Source organism: Thermobia domestica, chromosome 14, assembly GCF_964235325.1.
Source record: "Thermobia domestica chromosome 14, izTheDome1.hap1.1, whole genome shotgun sequence".
Classification (NCBI taxonomy): domain Eukaryota; kingdom Metazoa; phylum Arthropoda; class Insecta; order Zygentoma; family Lepismatidae; genus Thermobia; species Thermobia domestica.
The window spans coordinates 127651042-127677644 of NC_137467.1; the positions used below are offsets into that span (position 1 = coordinate 127651042).

The window sequence follows — 26603 nt, forward strand, 5'->3', positions numbered from 1 at the left end:
TTTATATAGCAAGACGGTGTCTCGATGGATCCGCTAGATCGTGGTACCGTAATATTTCACATAAGGTTAAAACTTTCAATGAATTTGTTCGTCGTTTCAGGCGCCAATACATATCCTCTCATCTTGAAGAAGTTCAGAAAAGAGCATTGTATGGTTTGAAATACGATAAATCGAGATTTCTGTCTCTGGTAGACTTTGCCTGGTTTGTTACCGAAAAATACCATTCCACAGTTTCTAACCCATGTGAGCAGGAGCTCGTAGATCTTATAATGGAATGTCTACCAGCGGAGGAAAGCCGCATACTTAAACTAGGACCGATCACTACCGTCAGAGATCTCACGCTGAGACTCGCCAAGGTTGATTGCAAGCCTGGTGATCGGTTAGAAACATCTAGCAATCGAAATGGTAGTAACAGAAAACTCGCTATCCGTCAGGCAAAAGCAGAACAAATTACGCAGAGTAAAACTAATAATGTAGTTCCACCGAATTCTTTCAAGAATAGGGACAATCAGGAGGAACGAAAATATGAAGAGACTAAAACTACGCGAAATAATAGTAGCGTAAATAACACTCAAAATAGTAGCGATATTTGTAGGGGAAATAACCGTAAATATTTTAACAGCCGCAATAATGGTAATAAGAGATTTAATAATAACCGAAATGGAAATAGATTTAGGCAAAATTTCAATGTGGCAAATAATCAAAATTTTAATTCGGCTAAGAATAGTGCAAATAACAATGATTTTAGGATGCCTATGCCCCTGTATAATGGGTTACCTATTCCTCCTATGTACCCGAGATTCGGTATGCCTTTACCGTATTTCAGCTACGGTTACCCTGGTATGCCTCCATGGCATAATCAAACCAGCCAGAGTTATTCTTCTTCTACTAATAACCCTTCTCCTGTGGTAGCTAGTTCTACTGGCCCTAGTCAGGGTTCTGCTAGCACAGAAGCAAATCAGAGCCAGGGTTCGGAAAACTCGCGGTGCAGTCGTCCGTAAGTGGGGATATCGACGATTGCACCGGTGAATCTCTCTCCCCACAAGAAATAGATGAAAACGATTCGGAAACAGTAGTTAAAGAATTTATTTCGGTCAACTCTAATTTGTAATACCCTTTGAAATTTCGTACATATTTCGTGCTAAAAGAGGATCCCGAATACGAAGATAGAAATTTTGAATCCTATCCCTCACCATCAGTTGTTTGTGAGGTGGGTGGAATTCCCATTCGTGTAATCTTGGACACGGGAGCAGAAATTTCTTTGCTAAATTATAACGTTTAGAAGCGAATACAAGACTATCATCCCTCGGCAAAATTGAAGCCTGTTCCTAATTTGAGTCTAAGTGCTTTTGCAGGTCAAGATAGGTTTGTCATTAAGGGAATGCAAACACTGACAATTAATATACAGGGAAACCTATTTGATGTTCCAGTATTCGTAATCAAAGATATGAAATCAGATTTTCTTTTAGGTTCACCATTTTTCGCTAAATTTGGAGTTCACCTTGATGGTGAAAATAGAAAACTCTATTTGAGGAATAATTACGGTGACAAGGTTTCCCTAGATATTAATTATCCAAGTGTTTTGTTATTCCAAATCAAAGATGAAGTTTCCGGTGAATATAAAAAATCAATAGAAGATCTGGAGACAAGTGATTATAATCCTATCTCCGAAGAAGAGATTAGAAATTATATTGAAGACAGGAATGACTTAGATAGTAATATTAGTGATCAACTGTTGAAACTCCTGTTAAAGTACCGGCATCTCTTTTGTAAATATCCTCGTGAAATAAAGTGTGAACCATATAAGATCCAACTCACTGATAATAATCCGGTAGTAGGGAAATTATATCCCATCCCTCAATCGATGCAAGCTGAGTTTGAAAAAGAAATTGACAAGTGGATCAAACTGGGAATTGCAAGAGAACAACCAAGCCCTTATAGAAATCCAATCCATTGTGTTAGAAAAGCTTCGGGAGGAGTACGTCCAGTAATCGACCTACGGTTGTTGAACCAAAAGGTCATCACTCCCCGTATTCAAGTAGAACCTATAAATGAAATCTTAACCCGCATATCTCATAGTAAAATATTTTCTTCAGTTGATGCAACTATGGGATATTACGGTGTAAAGTTGCATGAAGATTCAGTATCATGCACAAGTTTTGTTTATTTAGGACGCCAATATGTGCTATTAAAACTCCCGATGGGATTAAAATCATCTCCGGCAGTATTTCAGAATGTTATGAATTCATATTTTGGGCTCAATACTAGGAATTTCGTAATAGTATACCTAGATGATCTTATGTGTTTTAGTAACTCAATCGAGGATCATTTTCAGCATTTAGAAACAGTCTTCAAAATATTTCAGAGTGCCAACTTTTCCTTAAATTTCAAGAAGTGCCAGTTTGTGCAATCTGAAATTTTATTTCTTGGGCATATTGTCAATGGATTAGAGATTAAAGCTAACCCCAAGCATAACCAAGCTATCCGACAATTCCCAATTCCAACAACTAAGAAGAGACTTCGTTCCTTCTTAGGAATTTTAGCGTGGAGGAAAAAGTTCATCCCTCACTTCTCCAGCCTGACAGGTCCTCTCTATGACCTCCTGAAGAAGGATCGTAAATTCAAAATGGAACATCAACACATTGAGCTTTTCCATCAATTGAAAGAAATGCTCAGCAGTCCAACGGCATTAAGCCAGCCGGACTTCAAAAAAGACTTCCATATCTTCTCAGACGCTGCTATGTCGGTTGGGGCTATAGCAGGATATTTAGCGCAGTACGGGGATACTCCGGAAGAGATCCGTGTGATAGGATATGCCGGTAGGCGTCTAAAACCCTACGAATTTTCGTACTCCATTTTCCAAATGGAGTTGTTGGCGGTAGTTTATTTGTGTGAATATTTTGACTACTACATCTTAGGGCGAAAAATAGTTGTTCACTGTGATAATAACGCTGTTACCTATGCGTTCACGTTACAGAATTTGGATCCGAGGACAACCAGATTGTTATTGAAGCTGCAAAGATTTGATATAACATTTGTCCACATTAAAGGAACTGACAATAGTATTGCCGACATATTAAGTCGTAATGTTCCTAATGATACCAGTGACGCTGGTGAAAAATGTATTTATTTTGTAACCAGTGCAGATGATTTCCCGTTAGATAGAGAAGAAACACTGAGAGAGCAAGGTAATGATGAACTCTGCAATCAGCTAAAACAGAAATTAGCGAATAATGCAGGTAATAATATTAAAGTAGTTGATGACATTCTATTCGTCCGGAACTCTCAGGATGAACGTTGGGTTTTGGTGTTGCCTCAAGCTTTGGTACAAAAGTTTGTAACTATCATACACAATAAAGGGCATTTCGGGGTGGACAAATGTGTGAAATTTGCCAAACAATTATTTTATTGGAAGAACCAGAGAAAAAGCTTCAAAGATTTTATAAGCGATTGTGAAATTTGTGCAAAGACAAAATATTCCAATCGGATTGTAAAACGGGAAACCTATAAAATAGAAGCTGACAAGCCACACCAAAAGATTTGTGTGGATATTGTGGGTAAGGTGCCATGCAGCTATGGATTTTATTTCATTTTGTCAGTAATAGACGTATATAGTCGTTTTGTATGTTACTTCCCGCTTCGAACGTCAGCTACGAAAGAAATAATTCGCGTACTGGAAAAGAATTATTTTTATACGTTCCCGTACCCGAAATTTATACTCTCGGACAAAGGTCCCCAATTTTTGTCTAGTCTCTGGCGTAAATACTGTGAGGCACATAAAATAATACACGTCACTACAACGCCCTACAACCCAAAAGCGAATGGGATATTAGAGAGAACTCACCGAGAATTGAATAGAATTATAAGGTTATGTTGCAATAACAACCACGCTAAATGGAAGGATGTGGTGAAACCAACGCAAGATCTTTTAAATTATAGTTACCATAGTGCACTTGGGAAAACACCTGCAGAGCTTTTCATCTCTTATTCCGCTGCAGAGCAACACAAAGATAACTTCCCGTGGCCAGATGAACTAAGAGATATTAAAAACGACAAACGTTATATCGAGGTTGTCCCCAAATTAGGAAACAGAAATAACAGAAAGGCACAAGGCAAGTCCCCATCAGAGATTGTTTTGGAACGTGGAAATTTAGTTATGGTAAAAACGCATCCATTGTCGGACGCTTCCAAACGCATAACGCACAAGTATATGTTGACATACCTCGGCCCGTATATTATCACAAAGATTAATAAAAATAACGTAGAATTAAAAGACTTAATAGGGAGAGAGGTTCGAGCACAAAATTTCTCAAATATTAAACTGTTCAATTGCAGTGAAAAGAAAAGAAAGGCTCTTTTAAAGGATTGTCCGGAAGAGGAAGAATAACAAATGTGTTAAATTTTGGTTCCTTTCTTGCATTGCTTCGTTGCTTTCCCTTGCAATTTGAGTAACTTTTGTTAAAGTGTATTCAACAATGCTTATTGTCTTCCGTTATTTAATTTTAAAATATATACATAGAGTGTGAGATACAAATAACTTTCTGGACTATATTATTGTCTGTAACATTGTATACGGTATTTAATAGTTGCTGTTCATTTTGCTTCATAATAGAAGTGCGCAGTGATTATTTCATTCTTACCAATTTTTCATTACTAGTGTAATAATTATTAATTAATAAGTGAATAAGTGAAGTTAGAATATTAATTTCCTAACTTTCGCGGGTATTCTTAGAAATTTCACTTTAGCCTGCAGTTGATAGGATCCTGCAGTGGTTTAATGAGCATGGTTGCTCAAGCTATTTGATTTTTTTTGTCATTGTATTGAATATTTATATATATGTGTATTCATCATTCATAAAACATAATCACTGTTGTGCTAACTCCTGCTATAATAAAAAAAAATGAATAAATAACAAATTCCATTAGAAATATGATTAACAAAAATAACATAAAGTTCAATTTGGCACTAAGTGGAACAAGAACAACAGCAACTAAACGGTACAGAATGATTCTTTAAATCTTGTGAAAATGTAAATTAATTTTAAACTATGAGGGTTGATCAAGGAGTAAGGGAGAGTCATGTGAAGCGAAGGAACTTAAAATCTGTTAAAAAGCATAAAAAGGCTAAAAAAAATATTCTGTCGAAATATTTTTTTTTACCAGCTGGGGGGAAATTGAAACAGTAATTTCAAATTACAGTTTCAAATGCATTTAAGTGGAGCGTTCATTCTATACTTGTACCAGTCTGTGTTAAATGGTACCTTTCAAAAGTAGATTATGCCATTCAGGTAACCATTGTAATTAGTATTTTCAATTGCGGTTATGAAAATATAGTGCGTTTAATATATATTTAGGCCAATAATAACTAAATTACCATACTCTACATGAAGCTGCACATTAGAATTATTATGAAAGAGTATATTTAGAATTTAAAATGGACAGGGGGCAAATTAATGACATAATGATAAATTCATAAATAATATTCACGGGGCTGCAATCTCAACAACAGAAAATAAGAGTTCGAAAAGAATGAAGACAAACACATTTGTATTTTGTTAAATTTTAAAGAAATCAAACAATATTAGGTACTCGTTTTGTGAGATTATTAACAGGAATAGGACAAAGTGCAGATTAAATATTATTTTTGGAGGAATAACTGATCGATTGTTACAAAATTTTCATTAAATCTAGTGTAAGCATTTAATCATTTATTGATATGCAGTAAATATCGCAACTATTCTGTTTAAATCGTGCGTGTGTCGGCATCTGTTGGTTGCTTTAAAATGTAATGCCAAGGTTGAAGCGTCATAAAGATTACAGCGTAGGTAAAAATCTGTTTGCATGCATATGAAACAGAATAAAATTGTTTTGGGCTAATATCTACAAAAATTTGTGTAAATCTTCTAAATTAATTGTTACGTAATTTAATACCTTTTTGCAAATAGAAACCATTGAAAAATCTTGAGTGGACCATGGGACTATTTTGACATGAAAATAGTCATCATGTGTTGCTCAGGAGAACGCGGATGTATTCGAGGTACTTGGATGAAGTTTGAATGAAGGGGGCGTGTCCTTTATTTATAAGCCAGTTAACAATTTGGGTAAAAATCAAGATTTACTTTCCAGATACAACTGATATAAGGTAACAACTAGAATAATAAGTGTTACTGAACCGTAATAAGTACTGACTAATCCGGGTGCTTGTATAATTTCGAAAGTGAAACAGAAAGCAAAGTATGGCTCGTAGCTAAACTTTGATTACACTGCCATGGGCAGCTTAGCCATTAGTTTGGGCATTGCGTAGATTTACTCCCTAATATTATGTGCAATTAAATTCAGCGTTATTAACCATGATGTAGCCTTTAAATTTCAGTAATTTGAGAATTTTATGTCTCCCTGTCTCCCCTCACAAGCTTCGGCTGCTAATTCAAAATTGAAATTTGAAGATTCAAGTAAGCATTGGGCAACAAGCAAAAATATTAAATATCATGGTATAGATTGACCTAGTTTCAGCACAGTTTCCGAATTATTATTCTAGTACATTGGCATGCCAACACTTAGTAGGTTAGTTTAAATTTCTGCAATTGATTGTGCATGTATATCGGAGTGAGTGAATGTGTGCATGTTGGTGATTGGTGCATATAGGGAGTTTCTGGTTTCTTGTGTTTTAATAGTAATTTAGTATGTTATCATGTCCATAAATGTATTTCATCGTCATGTACATCATCATAACGTTTGTTCGGTTTGAATGTAAGTGTAGCCTGATATAATGTTCCCTTCAGGAACTGATACTAGCTGGCTAAACTGGGAATTAATGCACCTGTCATAAGTTAAATAATATATTAGATTGTTTATACATACAGGTATACAAGAATAAGCATATTGCAAACAGGTGTATTCCAGTATATATCTGTAGCTCACGGAGGGACCCTAGGGAGTCCACGAGCTATTTACAATTAAAAAAAAAAGAGAAATAAAAAAAATAATTAGCTATTTCTTATATGTAGTTGTAATTGAAACTCCTCATAGGCACCAATTACTATTTTTCTTAGGTTAAATATTTATAACTTGCATGGATATGTGTTAGTTGCATGTACAGTGTGTGTAATCTTGTGATTTAAATATAGATCAAAGTAAATATTAACTAACTGTAAACAATGAAACTGTGCTTGATATTTATTACGAATGCTACTGAAAATGTATATACAAAAGTTGTACCTAAAAAGAAAATCCAAGGAAGTTTTGAGAAAACATTGGAAAACTATGTTCAGGTTTGTTGCGTGGACATATGACGTTCTATGTAAGCATATGTTAAATTATATCACGACAATCTACGACCATTAAAATAATCCTACTCTGAACTCGGTATTATTATTGTTGTTGTTGTTTACTATAAGCTATACGAATTTAAATCATAATATTAAAATACAGTAAACTTTATATTTAGGTCTTATGATGCTACGATAAATGGGTATAGATTAAATCAGTATAAATGGATTGAAGTCTCCATGGGATGGGGGAATGCTGTCCTTGGCAAGAACCTGGAAGAACTTATTTCCATATTGTGTTCCTATGAGAATCAAGCGAGAATTCCGTTGCGTGACACTTCTTTACAGTTGATCATGTTTAGTTATTGGGTGATTCAGTGTTGTGTTCGTTAGCTACTTACTTTCTTTCTTCCCCAGTCTTATGGACTACTACGCTTCTTCAGTGTGTGACAAATATGCATATGTAATTTACACGTAGAGAATCAGCATAACAGGAAAGCTGATACATGGTTGGCGCCCATGCGTATTTTCTCAGCCATGAGTAGATTCCGGCTATACTATTACTCATTCGAAATTCTAAATTAGTCCGAAATTTTAAATTATTTCGATATTATCACTTTGTGACATTCATCTTGATAACTAGTACATACATCTTGAGCCCACATTGGAAAAAGGGTAGTGGTCCAGGGAAGAATATTCATTTATACTCGTCGAAGGAACTTTTACTTATATTTGAGGGCCATAGCAACAACCATCGATAATGAAACGTAAAAACCGGATAGATTACAAATCATAATTCTTTTCCATAGTCATATGAAATGTAGTCTATCATTTGGGAGATATATTCTTTATTCTTTATTTACATTTATTTATCTTCTTTTCCTATTTTAATTATTTATATTATTATTAAATATTTGCTGTTACGGCATCGATAGGTTCTCCACCTGAGTATTTCTTTTGCAAGTGACACAATGATTTGTAAATGCTAAGGCAACGGTTACAGGGAAATGCACCTCAAATAATACATATTTCCTCATAAGAAAGAGTAGCCGAAAGCTTGCTGCAACTTTTTAGTTTTAACGCTGATTCTTCTTTTTCTTTTTCTAGTTTCTTTTTGTTTCATCCTTCCTTATTTTTTTCATTTCTGGTTTCGAAGGGGAGTCTGGACCCCCGGACCCCCTCCTTGGCTACGTGTCTAGCAAGAGAATGTCTTCTTCTCCCTCTTTCTTCACTGAAGCAGCCAGACTAAGCAGTGGTGTGTGTCTGAAAACAACTTTTGCGTCATGTGCATGGCAATTCTTGTCCAAGTGGAAAAGTTTGTCAACTGAAAGGAGGAAAACTTCAGGACACCCACTTGACTGAGCAGTGTTCGAAACCTCAGGAAGATCCACCTCAACAACAGAAAACCCCTACCTCCGCCCATGCTCAAAACACGTTTGTATGCATTAAGGCAAGAAGATAACGGTACCAAAAGATGTTCCATATTGTGCACCGGTTTCAAAATGGCCGCCATGATATGGTTCGGAAACTCCAGTACCCGTAGTGTGAAAACCATGGAAGGTAAATGAATGTAACAAAATTGAAATACGTAAATATCATAGGGCATATCGAACGGTGTGGTCCCTGTGATCCCAGTGGCCTCCCTAAAGGGGTCTTGGGGGCTAACTTCAAAATTTCAAATAGTAACATGAGTCGAGTGGTACCTCCTTCGATAAATCTTGCAAAATCTAATATATTGCAGGATAAAACGATTGATGTGAAATGGCAGTGTTCTCAAAAGGCCGCCGAAACATAGTATCCGTGTCAGAGAAAAGGTTTAGTACCCGTAGTATGAAAGCGATTGGAGATAAATCAACAAAAGAAAAACTGGAGTAGCTAACTGACGTAAGGCACATCGAGAGGTTTTGTCGGGGTGACTCCACTGAAAGGTATCCGGGGCCAACTTGAAAATTTCAAATAGCAGCTTAAAGCGAGTAACATCACGGTACATAGACAAATTAATATCAAACAGCTTCTGTAAGAAAATTTTCGACATGAGACACCGTTTTCAAAATGATCGCAAAGACATGGTGACTGTGTTTCAGAAAACGTCTAGTGCCCATAGTATGAATACGGTTAGACATAAATGAAAATAACGAAAATTAAATAGGAAAACCACGAAGGCGTTCCAAGGCTCGAGAATAATACAACAGAGATAAAAATATTAGAGTAAAATTGCCATAATGTATAGAGAGAAATCCAAGTCCTGCAAAATAATCTCTCCCTGCGCTCTGTATGTGAGTGGGGTGGAAAGTAAAGTGAAAGTTCAAACGAGAACTCTACTTTAATTCGTAAATTAAGGCTAACCTTACAAACAGGTATGGTGTGGTTGAAACATTTGTTTGTAAGGATGACGCTGTAGTGACTAAAAAAAGAGAAACTTTTATGCAATGCGTCCTGGTTACTCAGAAAGCATTTCGGGGATATACGTACACACCGTTTCGTCCCTCAAGCTCACAATATGACATGAATGCTAGTAGTTAATCAAAATGTAACTGTGGCCATCCGCGTTAACTTAGTGCACCAATTCTGTATGCATGAAGTCTGCCTTCCAAACAGCATTGGGTAGGTCAAGCGTATGCCCGAACCGTTGTCCGGTCGGACATTGAAATTTTGAAGTTAGCTCACAAGACCCCTTCAGGGAGGCCACTAGGATCACAGGGATTACATCATTCGATATGCCCTATGATATTTACGTATTTCAATTTTGTTACATTCATTTACCTTCCATGGTTTTCATACTACGGGTACTGGAGTTTCCGAACCATATCATGGCGGCCATTTTGAAATTGGTGCACAATATGAAACATCTTTTGGTACAGCGTTACTTAGTTTTCTAAGACCTTTCGAACGAGGTATTACTCGACCCATGTTCCCATTTGACATTTCAAAGTTACTCCCCGTTACCCCCATTTAGGGGGGCAGGGAGGGGTACTTGTGGCGGAATTGGGTTTCCCCCTTAGCAATATATAACGTGTACTTCAAAAATTTCTTCTATGTTTTATCATTTTTCAGATATTTCCGTGGATTAATTAAAATGGCCCACCCTGTATATATATATATATATATATATATATATATATATATATATATATGAAGCCAAACTTCACGAAAAAATTTTTAGCGACTTTTCACCGAAAATTGGAGTCATTTCATCTCCTATTTAGCGACTTTTTGTACCAACTTGTTGGCAACACTGGTCTCCTCCTTAAGTTTTACAAACCAGTGTATTGCGTAAGGAACATAAATTATAAGAAAATATTTGATAATGTTACGAATATGTTATAACTTTCATTCTTCAGATAACGCTAACGAAGAATACTAATGAAATCAGTTCCTACCTTAAAGTCTTCCCATTCTTTATCGACTTCTGAAGCCGTCGTCAAGTAACTTAGATAAAGAACTGATACGATTATAAAACTTAGTACGATTTTCATGATTTTGTTCTCCTAAAAAACAAATGCGAAAATTACTTTTCTATTAAGACTAGAAAAGTAAAGAAGTATTTTATAAACAAAGTAAAATTATTACTTCTACATTCTTATCAGCTATATGCAGTCGAATGCGTTGTTTGAAATTATTCCAAATATATAAGCGGCTTAGATGATAATAGTAAGTCACATTTTAAAATTTTCGAGCAAACTGAAAAACATGGTTGACCGTTTCAACGTAATTCAACGCAATGACGCAAAACAAACAAGTATCCTCTGCCTTCTCCAACTACATTTCCGAATTAAAACTACTTACACATTCTTTTGTGATTCAATTGCAGCCAATTTCATCTAATAACACAATTTGAGGAAGTGGCGCTTACCATTGTGTTCGGCCAAGCCATTCATATATGTCGTATGTAACACATCCACCTACACTGAGAAAAATCCGTTCTCCGGACAGTAGTATATTGTACAAATATAGGAATCCTCTTGCTTACTACAGAAATCAGTATGGAGCATACGTTATCCATATGATACATACGCAATGCCCTTAGATGTTGCAGGGTGTTTGACATCTCAGAGTTTTCCGTATAGCACATGCATATACTTATGTTATATTCCTCAGCTATATGCTATATACGTCCATTTGTATGTGAGATCCTGACCGCCTACATTGTTTCACACGAAAAGTACGTATAAATGCAACACTTATACGGAAAGTATTATAAAACATGCGTTTTCAGTTGTACGTCTGCTGTACGTGTGAAACAATGTAGGCGGTCCAAAAACTAAAGGAATTACAATTCCAAGTCCAAAAACTAAAGGAATTACGCATGAAACCTACGCAACCTACATTTTTTTTTTCAGTGTATTAAATAGCAACTAGGATTTCCTCTTGCCTCCGATATAGTAACAGCTTTACGGATGCAATTTTATGCCCGTAGTCATTCTGTATTATGCGTACCGAAGCTGCATGTAATACGACTTTCCATGGCTAGATGAGGTAGTGATGCCTTAAGAGATTGGATGAGTGACTACATTTCGACCCACATAGGTTTGTCACCCGAGACGATTGTCGAACATGGAAGAAGCTAGAAGGATATTCACAGCATGAATATGACTAATTGTGATAAGTTAGATGAGGTTCAGCCCACGGATCGTTTCTATGATTTAAATTTGACGGAGCAACGTAGGGGAGGAGAAGGAGGGGGAGATATATAAAAATCAATTTATATAAGACTGAAAGTGGCTATTTTTCCAACTTAATAACTCTTGAACTATCAGACCGATCTCAATCAAATTTTCAAGATATATGAGGTTCAGGTCTGGAAATAGTTTTGTAATTTCACTTTAACGGTAGATCCTAGGGAAGGGGAGGGGAGGGGGAAGTATAAATAAAAACTAGTAAAACCTAATAACTTTTGAACCACCCAACCAATCTCGATCAAATTTTCAACATATATGACGGCCGACATATACTTCCAGGCCCAAACCTCATGTTGAAAATTTGATCGAGATCGGTCGGGTGGTTCAAGAAATTAGGAATCACAAAAATAGTCACTTTCAATTTTATAATATAGACTAGCTGAGGCCCACAGCTTAAAGCTCGTTATTTCTCACGGAAAATAATTTATCTTGTCTGATATGAACTTGTGATGTCTAATACATCACATATTATTATTTTCTATTACTATAGGTTTCTAAGTATGTTGTTGCCAACTATATGTATATAATTATTCAAGTTACCATTTTTTAATTTTTGTCAGTGACTATGACCTATTTATTTCTTTTGTCTGGGTAGAAAAACTATCAAACAGATCAATAACAACTTAGTACAGTGTAGTATGTGTACTAAGGCGGCTTCTAAAAGCATTTTATATGATACTGTAAAATGGGGTAGAATGGGGACGAGTGAGGTATACTTCAGTGTTCCAATGAATTCAGGATTAATCTTGTTTAATTCCATCCCGGTTATCCTTGGAACAGCGAAATTCTTTCCAGTTTTGTTTTCACAGAAAGATGGACAGTGTGAGGGACGTTCATCAGACACTATAGCGGTTGTCACCAAAGCAGTGTTACCAACCCAACAAAAAGTTATAATTTCTCTAATAGCACAACGTCAGGTTTCTGCACCTATGGAATGAACATGTAAGACGTAAGCAAACAGGCTACGATTGTCTGTCAGTTTTGTAAACTAACACCACTATAGCATGATGAATATTACAAGGGATTCACTGCAAGTCATAGTTCCTTTTCATCACTATTCAAACTTGATTCTCTCTCTCTTATATATATATATATATGTGGGGGGGGGTTTGTGTGTTGTGTGTGTAGCAGGTTAGAAGGAATAAACTAATAGAAAATAAAATATTTAGGTGCCAAAAAATAATCAGGAAAAATATATATACTATTTTTATAACGTGCACTTGGCAACACTGCCCCAGAATAATAGCTCAGAGTGACCCTGCATGTTGTAATACCAAAGTTGTTCCAAAGGAAAGTACAATAAGTAGCCAAAACACTGGAATGTAACAGTTAGTGTTTGCGGTGAATAGCTCTTTAGAACTACAAAGGTGGGTTTTGAGGCTCACAACATTTTCTTTATTTATAAATAGGAAAAACAAAACACTAAAAACTAAGCAAGTACGTTTTTTTATTAATGGGGTCAAGCTTGACAATATCATTTTTTTTAGATTTTTTATGCAATCAGAAATGTTAGAAAATATAACAAGCATAATTTGTGGGCCGCCGAGCCCCCCCCCTTTGATGTTCCTAGGGTTAAATCTGTCATATCTGTTGTTTGGTGTGGAGAAGAAACAAACTTTTGAACGAACGGTTTAAGAACAACTCATGTTATTAATATAAACTTTGCCGAAGATTATTAACTTATATCATCATAAAAGAAATACGAAAGACTTTCTGAAACGAAGAAAAATAACATACAACTTTCCAAGCAAAGGCAAAGAAACCTAACGTAACCAGACTAAACACAAATCATTTACAGCGTAGTCATCGTGGTTCAGTGGTCAAGGCGCTTGGCCAGTAATCTGGAGGTTTTTGGATCGAATATACGTCGGTCATTTTTTTTTTTTTTTAACTTTAGGAATTTTGATGGCGAGTGGTCGGCAATGACATACGTTTTATTATATTCAGATATTTTGAATGAATTATCAAATCTTGAGGAATAATAATAGTAATAATAACAATTATCTCGTAGAAGATTAAAAATTAGAAACTTGTTATCGCCCAGGTCATACCATTACAAGCAGAAACGTGACATTTGGCAAAAAAAAAAAAAAAAAATATTTCGGATTTGTTTAAAGTTGCTGACGAGAAGAGAAATTTTTCATCTCGTTTCTTAAACAAACAAAATAACATGAGAATTAATATTTTACATTCGAGATGGGACAAGGCTAACTCAAATTATCGTCTAGCTTTGGAAATGAGAATCGAGATGAGGCAAAAAGTATCGTAAACATTTCTCGAAATAGTGCATGCCACTCTTTAAGTAGCAATTGCTCTGTATACTGAATCTTCTACGTTATTTAGTTACTTTGTATTTCAGAGCTCACTGAATATATACTTTTGTAACAAAGCTTTATAATTACATCTGCATATTCTACAAGTTAGTTTATTATATGCCTTACTGTTCAATGATATTCACTTATTTTTATTACAGTTATTTTCCTTAAAACGTACAGTAACAAACTTTCTACATGAAACTTTAGTGGAACATTTTCGTTTAAATTTGGGTAGTTACAGAGTTGTGTCTTGAAGGTACGGAATCCCTTCCACGAAATTCCTACGTTTAAGTAAGTTTTGAAAACTTTTAGGGCAACTTTAAAACTTTTAATAACATTATTATTATTATTATTATTATTATTATTATTATTATTATTATTATTATTATTATTATTATTATTACTGAATACTTGATACCTAAATATTACGTTATATTCCATTGCAAATAAGCATACTGACGTTAAGAAAAATGAAAAGAAATTATTTGGACCCTCTATAAGGATGAACTGCCTTATAAGAAATACCTTGGAAGGAAAAGAGGACGGAAAGAAAATGTCAGCTACTAGACAATATGAAAATCGAACCTTTTGATGCCTTAACAGAAACTAAGCAGGATTTTTCTTCATCACGATACATAGTAACGCCCTTTCTTTGGGTAAAAGACATTGGATTATGAATGCGTTATATTGATACTTTAACAAAATATACATACAAATATTAAAAAATACAGTACTTGATATTTACCAATTTTGGTGGAACGTGTTGAAAATGGCGAACGAAAATGTTATTATTATTATTTCTAGTAAGAGTGGAAGAACTTAGAAACAATTCCACAATGACGTTTCACACAAATTATGACTCACACTAGGCCTTAAGGATGATCCTTTCGTAACCATGAATTGTTTGCAGAACACGCTGTTTTCAGACAGTAGGTACCGAGATTGTAGACTGTGATGTCATGTTGTTACTTTTCTCCTGAGAAGGAAATCCTTTCAACCCTTACTTGTAAGAACGAGAGAAATTTACTATTTTTCATATTATACATCAGAAATGTAAGCATTGTAAATTATAAACTTTTTCTTAATTTCTTCATAGGGAATCGAACGGCGTTTACCAAAAGCCCGAAACGAATGCTCAAGCCACTACCCTGAGTTTGATTATACTTAAATAACATACAGAAAATTAACAACAACTTGACAACTGCCATAACAAATTAAATTAAGAGAATAGCTGTAACAATAGCTGGACTTATTAAACATCAACATATAAGAGAAAACCACAACAAAACGAGACATACTGAAGGTGTCTCTTACGTACCCGCCTAGATTCAGACGTACGGGAAGGAAAGAGTCTATAGCAACACCACCTCTAAAAACCGACTGAAGAGACGCCGCACAGTGGGGCCGAACACCCGTTTTGCGGACAAAATTCTCGATAATAGTGTAATGTTGGTAGAAGAAACAGACGATGGTGTGCTCCCTTGTATGTTGTGGTGGTGTATCAAATGAAACCATTTCCGGAACGTTACGACTGACTGCACTCAAAATGTCGCGAGATATCTTCTCAAACAGAACATTAAATTTAGCTGTGTGAACTTCTGATGCATACAATGGATGATGCTAGTCAGAAATATATATATATATATATATATATATATATATATATATATATATATATATATATATATATATATATATATATATATATAAAAGTACAATTTGAGGAAGTCAGACTCTGCAAAATATTGTAGAATAAATAAATCATAGAGAAATAACATATACAAAAAAGTGTGCTAAACACAATATTGTGTCATTTTATATCTTAATTATAATACAAAGAAACGGTATGTTTATATGAGTGTTTTCATAAGTCCATGACTTGAAAATTACAAAACTTAGATTGCAGTCTTCAAAAACGATTTTTGTATATTTTAAAGGTGAAAAAACAACTTGCTTTATTCATGTCGGGAAAAGGCTGTTCATTCTATTAACAACGGTGTATATATTCTTATTATATGTATAACACACTTTAAAAATAATTTACAGGAGGAACTGAAAAGACAAGTATTTTTCAAAGAAAATCAAAATGTATAATCCTGTAGCTTCAGTACTTAGAGGAAGATGTTTCTTCTTTAGTTCGGGCGTCAGGAATGTTATGTATGGGTCTGATGACTCGAGGATTTTATGGAACGCATCTTCATTGGTGGCTGTACGGGAACATTTTCTTGTATGGTGAAGCCTGTAATCCTTATAATCTTTATGAAGAGTTTCTTGCGCTTCCTCTGAAAGTAACCCGATAGGCAGAGCTGCAGCTTGTATTATTTCGGCCCCATGTATCAATACTTTGTGCACTGTAGAAGGCATATAGTACCACGGGTATAACTGTATAGCTAATTTAGCCGTTTCTGCTGTGTACAATCTAAATTTATCTGAATCAATTGCAGAGTTGCTGTTAATTACCTCCAGTATTATACCAAGCCGACGAATCAAGTTTTCGTCTATGTGTGTAATCTCTGCTGTTAGAGAAAAATGTCGGAAGAATATCCTGGATGTATTTCCGGTATTCGTCGAACCATAACCCTGGTTTACATCAACTTTAATCCCGAGCTCATTCATAAATCGTTGTTGGATGTGTTTCTTTGCAGCTTCTTTGATTGGGAGAGTATCTTTCGTAGTCCTCCACGACTTGAATTGTTGATTGTAGCTTAGATGTAGTGCATATTCCATGAACTTGATTCGAGCATGAAGAGGTGAAATCCCAAGTTTCAGTACTTTTTCATTAGATTGCTTCCGTTTAAGTTTCGATAAGTCGCTCATCTCCGATCGGCAAGCCCCACAAATGAAGCAGTTACTTGCTGCAGATGTCTCATTAATATGTTGAGCAACTTTTCCGTCCAACATTGTCAAATGTAAAACATGTTTTACAGTGATACAGTTGAGCCCTAGGTTCAATCGTGTTTCTTGCAAGTTCTTGATTTCCCTTTCAACCCTCAATTTCTCAGTTTCTATTATTTCATGTGTCTCTTTTATGAATTTATACCTGAGTGATCGACAGTGTCGCTTCGAGGAAGATCTATGATTAACCCAAATTGATTTATCTTCATTCCCAGATAGGGTTACTTGTAAAGGCACAATAGAAGTCATAAATAAATTAGCATCTCATCTCGCGTCACTTTCACTTGCAAACCGTTGAGAGAACTCGTTCTGGCCAGACGAGCCATCAAAACCCCATTTTGTATGCATTGTCAGTGCCTGGCAGTTCAACGTTTCTAATTCCTTCTCATTTATTGTTTTTAGGGTCCTTTCGGCTGTATGATTAAGTAAACTTTGGAGCGGGACTTCTGCGGAGGTCTCGGTAATTTTGATATCATTAGGGTGACAATCTTTCTTTGCGCACTGGATTTTTTTATAGCTGGGGAAAATATTAAACCCTTTTTCTTTTGTGGCAGCTCTGATTACCTCGTATTGATATTTGGAAAGCTTAGCCTGTGTAAAGAGTGATAATGCCAAATCAGCACTGAAACTTTCCGATGTGTTTCCTGAATACGACGAAGCAGCAGCATCTATTACGCTTTGGGAATGTGATGCTCTTAGATCGTGAACTTTACGTCTTTTACTTCTCTCACAACAATCTTCAAAACACTTATTAGGCCTTCCAACAGGATTGGAAGACTTCGGCGAATGAGCATCATCACTGGGGAAACTAATCACAAATTCACCATTCATCCACTCGCGATACTTCTTGCGAAAATATGTTTTACTGTGATTAACTATTTTTAGTTTTTGTACATAATGCAGCAAAAATCTTTTCTTTATTTCATCAAAAATTCGAGAAAGTTTATTTTTATGCATGTGCTGATATCTTTCGCGAATAAAACACTCCAGTGATCCACCTATAAGTAGCACTTCACAAACTTCGGCATATTTTACTGCTTCTTCCATTATACGAAAAGAGCACACACTCTCACTGAAACAACTACTGTAACTACTGAATAGAAATTCCATGATAGCCAATTGACTTTATAGTACTCGCTGCAAACGGCCCTATTTATACCTCCTACTATGTTGCTCCACGGGAACTGGGTTTTCTCAAAGCAGTCAGCCAGCTTACAACGGTGCTATGGCTAAATTTTGTGACATATTTTGATGCAATTTACAGAGAAAGTAGTTTACTACAGTAGTTTCAAGAAAACGTTTCAATTAGAGCGGAGCTTTTTTTATAAGCCTAGACATGTGTGCAATTCCTTGAAAAATTCACTATTTTGCTCAAATTACCCCTTCTATGTAACTTTTTTTGGCAAACCAATTGTTTGTTGCATGCTTGCCTGCATTCACATCAGTCACGTTAGGGCAGCTATTTTTCCCCATAAAGCAAAACTGTATTTTACCTCTTAATAAGCCTACGTAAACTCAGCAACTTCAACATTGTTGAGTTTTAAATACAATTTACTAATTGCAAAAGAATGCTAATTGCAAAATAATTATCACAATCGGATTCCTCGCTTCATTTACTATAGAAAACGTATAGATTATCGCCCAAATTGTCACTTTCATGACATTCCATTTTGTCCGCCTTGGCTCCACTGTGCGCCGGTCCACCTCGGGAGAGAAAAGCTTTCTGCGAGGGCGTAGCAAAAATCAAAATACGTACAGGTATCAAACAAAGGCATGTACAGCTGAAAATAAAATATCATACATGCAATTAGGAAGAGCAGCGCATAATGTTTTGCTGGTGGGAAAACAAATCTGGAAATAGCATGCAATCAACAGTCAACAGATGCGGTGGACGGCGGTTAATACGACCTAACATCGCTGTCAGAATTGTCCAAATTGAGCAAGCACCTATGCACTGCGTATAACTATGGTCCAATGTATCTTCTTTATTGCATCTTTCAAAATCGCATCAGGTGCGCGTTGAGCACCAAATAAACGCGGACAAGTAGGAACGAGCTGACGGACAGCTTTAAACCAGGCCTCCTGCATGTAAGAACGTTACAGAGACCAAAACTATTAACCCAGACTTGTGGCCAAATCACCTGGGAGAAATGGAGGAGTATTCTAAGGCGTTTCTGAGGATACGTTAACTCCAAAAAGATACGATATAATGTACGTGCAATGGACGTCTATCATCATCCAAGCGTAGGTCCAATTACGAAGTAAGGTCATAACATAGGACGGACACTGGGCCGCAAAATGTTAAAAGGAGGGTTCAAAGGATATTCATAACACGGCCAGAAGCAACGAATCCATCGCTGTGTTCAAGGAGAGTGTCCAAGGAGAACAGCATTATAGCACATGAACATTGAAATTGCACATGAACAATGTTTGACAGTTAAGGCGAAGGTGAGCGGAACTTAATCCGCCACGTAAACGCGGAAGGTAAAGTGGTATACGGGGAATGCGGAAAAATAACCAAAAATGCCAAAGAAACAGGGATTCAAACTTACGTGCATACATTTCCTGTAGCGGTAAACTCTCGCCCAGTAGCACAGTTTGGCTGCCTCATAAACCTTAATATACTGAATACGATGTAATAGTTGTAGTGTTCGAAAATTCATGGAATGCGTACTTGTGATAACAGTGGGGATCAAATCTCATCATAATTCTGAACTGGACACCACGTGAAGGGAATTCCTAAGATTGTTAAAGACGTGACATGAGGTTAGAGTGGTCCCACTTATTGGTAAGTGAAAACCATGAAACCGTAAAACGTGTGTTTTACGTATATTATAGTGGAGACCGGAACAACGCGAAAATCGCTGCAAAACTGGGAAACATTTCATTATAGCTGCGGGATCCACTCCGGTGATGTTCAGATAGTCAGCATATGCAAACATATTTTGACAGCGAAACATAGAGGGGCCAAGAGACGATAATGTGGCCAATCGCCGAAGTAAAAAGTCTAGCACCAATGCAAAAAAGCGTGAAAGATAAACTACAACCCTGGCGCAAGCCTCGTTTTAACTGAATAACAGGGGATAAATGGCCATTAATCTGAATGCGAAAGTTCGCTGTAGCATAAAGGTAAGGGAGGACCTGTCGGAAGGCTAACGGGTAGTCCCAGGCTTCGAGAGTTAACGCTAAGAAGCCATGATCGATGCTATCATACGCTTTCTCCAGGTCCACCGCCAGTGCTCTCGGCGAAACATGACGAGAATGAAAATACGCAAAAAGATCTCTAAATGAACGAAGAGTAACTGGAGGTTATAGGTCTCATGGAGTGCCGCCTGAAAAACACTAGCATAGAAACGAATAATTGGTTGGTCGCAGCCGTGATGTGGGAACCTTCGTGAAGAGCTTTAGGATGACCGGCAATAAAGAGATAGGGTGGAAGTCTGAAACCTCAAATGCGCAAGAAGATTTAGGATCAAGTACAGCGACAGTGGTGCTATGCGAAAAAGCGACACATAATAATAAATTGTTAAAGATAGTGACGAGTGTAGCACTGAGACATGTCCAACAACGTATGTAAAATGCTATGTTTAAGCCATTGATTCCAGGGGCACTACGACCTTTCACTTCCTTGAGAACATTTAACATTTCAATTTTGGTTATGGGACTCATTAACAGGTGAAATCCTTGATTCGTGAGTTTGGTGGGTTAGCGCGGACAAGAATTCCCGTCTATACGCATAATTGATCGGTTTTTCACTCGCAATGTCGGTATAATAGCGTGTAAATTCATTTAAAATCTGCAAAGCATCGTTGGTAGTATTCCCGTCACTTCAAACAAGGTAAGGGATGAAAGTCGAACGCCTAGTTCGTAGACGTCAGTCAACGTGGTATATAGACGCAGTTTTATCAGACAGCCAATGATAAAAGTCCTCAGAAAAATAAGCTTGCAGAGATGAATGCGTGAAAATCTGTTTCAACCGGCATTTAAGATCATTAATACGTGCTAAGATTTACAGTGAAGTAGGTGCAGCCCAAAGTTCACAAAGAGCAATATAAAAAAGTTCGTGAAACTGACGATCGTCTTCGCGCGCGATTCGACTGCGCCTTTGACAAAATTCGGATTTTGGACTTACAATATAAGTTCCACCAAGATCCGACAGTAGGATAAAATTTGTGCATACTACTACAATAATATACAAACCAAGTAGAAAACACCTCCAGTACTTCCTCCTGTGACATAACTTCAATATTAATTTTCCGAAACGAGAAACCACGTGCCGCAGGTATGAAAAATGGCAATTTAAATGCCACTTCAATTGTGGCATGGTACGAAAAAGACAAGCGAAGAGTCAATAAATGGACCACTGTTGAACTTAAAGGTGCCGTTACGAATTCGCGATCGTTTCTGTCGAGACACTGAGGGCATCATGCAGCTGTATAGCTCGCACAAGCATCACAAACGCATAACATAGACGTGTGGGGGTGAAAGAATCTTGTGGGTTAATTACCTATCAAAATACACTGATTAATGTCGGCCGAAATTAAAGACGGAATGGTGTGTGCATAAAACTGTTCCCTCTTAGTACCATGAGATAGCCAGACAGACCATACAATAGAATTAAACAAATATTTTGAATCTAACAACGAATGGCCCTCCCATCGGGAGATATCACCACCCTATCATACGTAAGAACCTTCCGTACCAAAAGTGCCATCCTTGTATATGATTCACAGTTAATTATTGCGTAAAAACTGCTAAGAAAGTCTAACGACGGAAAAGACAGTTCAACTATACCACATACGTCGGGGTGACGGTGCTCAATAAATTGTTTAAGAAGGGACTTATTAGACGCTGAACTGATACGATTAATGTTAAGTGATAACACTTTAAAGGAATTTACAGCTGACATTTCGTTGCAAAACAAGAAAAAATTAACACAAAGAATATACTCACTACGAAAATAAGAATCGATTTCTTCGCACCCGAGTGAAACTCCCCGAGTCACCCATGTCACCTCGTGTAATATAGAACTCTGGTGTTTCGTAACAGAAAATAAAAATAATCATCCAGACATACATAACCAACGTGATGCCACAAAAAATGCTCACTGTTAAAATAATGATTCAACCTACACTCACGTGAGTTCCGAACTAGTAATAGCATGAGCTTGCGATCTAGGGTCACTGATTCTGTTTTATCTGTTAATTTAACTGCACCAAGAAGTAAACTCAATCTTTTTTCCTCGTCAATGACCTTGATATCCCTAGCCTTTTTGTTGGGAAGCGGGATCAGGGAAAACAGACACATCATCTTGAGGAACTGTAGGAGAAATGAAGACTTCTGAATGTTCTAGAGCGGAGTCACTTATCCGCGGAAGATTATCAGGGAGCGAGACACTAGATGATACTGGGCGCACAACATCCAGTGATGTATCTTGTAATTTCGTGGGTTGTAAATTTGATACTGACTCTGCCAAACTGCTTGTTCTGGTGTTAACACCGTTAAGGGGCGTGATTTTGGTAACTCAGAAAACTCACCCTCATCATTCAAAAAAGAAAGTTCTGGGCGGTCCCGAACAGGATCCTGGTGGACTTCTGTTCGAACCTCCAAAAGCCGTGAAGACGGAATGAATTGTCGCACTTTTCCACGTTCAGTAATTTGAACAAACACAGGAGCAGCTTTCGCATTCAAATGTTTTGATTTTTTCCAATGGACAAATGGAGATCTATGTAAATGCCATTAGCAGAAAAGCAAGTAATAGGTTGACTATCATAGGATACACCCATTTTTTAGCCCTGTACTATTAAACGAGACGGAATATGTTTCTGTAGTTCCATATGAATAATCCGGATACCAATATCAATCCCCGGAGGAAAACGAGGTGCCCAAAATTAGGGTTCCACTTGACGCACCTTGGCGTAAGAACTAAAACGTTCTTCAAGAAACTGTAATGGCGCCTCCAAAGGGAAGTCACATATTCTAATTTGCTTTATTGGAGTTTCTGCTCGTAAAGTCCTTACAGTGCTAGGATTTCCATCGGCATAATGAAAAATCACCGAATCACGGCAGTAAAAGCAAACTGTACATACGGCTGTATAATCTTAAACTTCACATAAATACTATAAAACTCTGCGTGTAACTGAAGCGCACAAATATTGTCAAAAATGATGAGAAAAGTCTCAATTAACCACTGATAAATTTGACTTAAAGTCGGGCCTGAACTTCGGAATTTTTTGTCAAAGAGAAATTTAAATTGCAGGTCCTTTTTGTAATCCATAAATACTCAGACAGAGGCAACTGCAAAAAAAAAAAAAAAAAAAAAAAAAAAAAAAAAAAAAAAAAACACTGAACTTAAAGACTGCTAGGCACTAGCAGACCAAACATAATAAGCACTAGCAACGTTAAGAGCACACAAGTTCGCAGGAATAGAACATATCTAACACAGCCATATTACTGCATGATGTGCTTCACACGACGATTTGAGCGGAACTGACCCTAATACTGCTCTTTTAAGTAAGAGTCAAGAAACACTCGTGAATGTAGGAAATTGGAAACGTTTACGATTCCAATATTTTATTAACAATGAAACACTGATTTCGGTTATGATAAAATACCATAGTCCAGATGATTCAAGTTTAAATTAAAAAGGCCGAAAGTATCTCCGTAACTTATCTCTATTTTATTCAGTTATTCTTGTTTTACATTTATTTCCCGTAACCTTCAACGACAGGGACACGAACACAGATACATCGAGGACATTTAATATTTCAAAGGCTCTCCCACCGGAAATCGAAACTGAGAACCCGCCTAATAAATCATCTGAGTAAGCTTGAGACGGACAAATCGTGCTCGTGGGTTTTCTCGGGACACTCCCACTTTCTCATTCCACCAATTCGTCTATTTTAATTCATTTGTTTTAATCACGGTCTTCCTCAACCTAACAGGAATAATCATGGGACAAACGTAAAGATTACATTTTCAAGCTGTTAACCCCTAACCAATCCGAACCGAAAAACTGTTGTATTTTCTATTGCTCATTAACGTGTTTTCACAAAAATATATATATATATATAGAGAGAGAGAGAGAGAAAAATACCTGGGGAATCTTAATTCCATTCAAAAGTGAAACACCAAGCTTTAATACCTTAACCTAAAACGAAACCATTACATATCGTTTGGAACTTTCCAAAATATATGAGTATATTCTGAAAAAATGTCAATATATTGTCTATTTTCACACAAAACTGAACCAAATTACGGTTCGTTTTCTGATATAAACGGACACATTCTGTTCAAGTTTAGCCGAACCCAAACAAGTTAAGGCTGAGATGTCGTGGATCAATGAAAACTTGACCCACGACCCACTGACCCAGCGCCCAACGTGACCCACTGACCCAGCACCCCACAGTGCCCCACGATCCTCTGACCCACCACCCACCATGACACATCACCTACCGTAACCCACTCTAACCCAAGACCCACCGTGACCCATCATGACCTACTCCGATCCACCATCCACCATGAACCACTGACCCACCAAAACACATCTTCAACTCTGCCACATGATCCACGGCATTTTCTCTATCGACTAAAGAGTTTTCACTTGTAATACAACGAGATTGTGAAATTCTAACTAATTGCAGTTTGAATTTCTACGATCAATCGCTCAAGCAACCCCCTGTTACGGTAACGATGGATCTGACCTTTTCGATGTAAAATGGTAAAGTGTATGTCATGGGTAAAATTCGATGAATTTCGATTAAATTATCATGGTTTAATTATTTCCTTGTTGAATTATCAATATTTTTCAGTGGAAAAACGGATGAATTTTTTAAAGTTCCAAATCGAGGTAAGTAGAGCAACATATAGAAGATTACGTTATAAAATTTGTCTATTTTTCCTTCAACTTTATGGGTTGATTAGCCTGTGCTCTAAGCGCTCCATATAATAAAGAAGCTTCAGCAATTATTATAATAGAAAGCGCATGGGAAGCAGAGACGGATCTAGGGGGAGCAACCGGGGCAATAGCCCCCTCCCAGAAGAGGAAACGTTCTTATTTTATATATAAATAAAACCCAGAGTTCAGAGATCTTAAAAGTAGCTCTAAGTACCAATATTACAACCCACCGCCCCAGAAGTGCGTCCTGGATCTGCCAGTTATGGTAAGCGTATTTGGATATATGATGCGAAGCACTGTATTGTATGTTTCTCAACTAATATCGATTGTTTTCGATTATTTTTACAAACTAACCCACTATCAATTTACCATATATAGAAAGTGCCGCCCTTCCCCATAAAGGAGAAGTTTTAAAATGCTAGGGATCGTTCTGTTCATTTTCAACAGAGTTAATATACTGAATTTCAGCTCTGTAAGTTGAACTGCTTGTAAGATGCACAATGTTTTTCGTAAAAATTCGGATCCCCACTATCCCTTAGTATGTTGTTATGACTACCCAATGATTACACACCAGTTTGGATTAAGGACTAACTATATACCAAAATTCATTTCATTTGACTGCCATTTGGCCGTGATGATTGGGCACACATACTTACATTCATTTTTTATATAATAATTTATATATTACAGTAGTTAACTCCTTTGAAAACTCACAGGCTGTGTGTCTCGAAAGCCATGTAGTAGATACACATCTCAGATAGGTAAACAGAAACAAATGAAAACGGGAAATGGAGGCCTTGAAAGTAAAACGTAGACAAATTCAGCGATTTTCAGAAGCATATTTTTAAATCACGCTCGACCCTAAATACGCGTTTATCGTTAGTTGGAGTTATCAGTTTCTCGTCACATAGCATAAATATAGCAGAAATCAACTATCTTTACTGACGGTCTTCGTGGCCGAGCGTACTAGCGCAATACGCTAGTAATTATAATTGCTTTTGGCGAGGGTTTTAAATCGGGCCAAGGAAATAATTTTATTTTTATAAAAAAAATAACACTCAAAAAAGTGATTTGCGTTACGTGTGCAGTTTTGCTATACGATTCCAGTGTATACGTAGCAGTAGTAGTAGTAGTATAATTATAACAAGGTCTTCTAAAAGTCCTTCCAATATTCAGAACTAAGGATAGCTGTAGTAGTAGTACTAGTACTATTAATAGTAGTAAATTGTTGTATTAAGAATAGTAGAAATAGTAGTAGTTGTAGGAATGGGTTAGAAGCGCCGCAGGGCTAGTTTTGTTACACCTTGACTTCCAGGATATAAATTTCAACTCAACTGCTTCTTCACTATTCTTCTTCAATTCCAACAAAGTGACAATTTTCTTCTATTACTACTATAATACACAATCCATACACCAGAAAATTTGGACAATCGCAAACTGCAAGCAATCAGAAACGTGTTTTAGTATCTATGACAATTGGCCTAACTAGGATATTTTCTTACGGCGGCCATGGCTCCTCAGTTCTGAAAATGGGAAGAATCTTCTAGAA

The 26603-nt window shown here is 36.7% G+C and overlaps 1 protein-coding gene across 1 annotated transcript in view; it reads right to left on the reverse strand.

Annotated features, from left to right (window-relative positions):
* Positions 1–26603, reverse strand: part of LOC145670716 (crustapain-like) — a 143757-nt gene that overhangs the window by 93214 nt on the left and 23940 nt on the right. Inside the window, exon 2 of the mRNA XM_081739497.1 lies at positions 10649–10756. Coding sequence (XP_081595623.1) covers positions 10649–10744 — 96 coding nt within the window. The 5' untranslated portion in view covers positions 10745–10756. The remainder of the gene's footprint in view (positions 1–10648; positions 10757–26603) is intronic.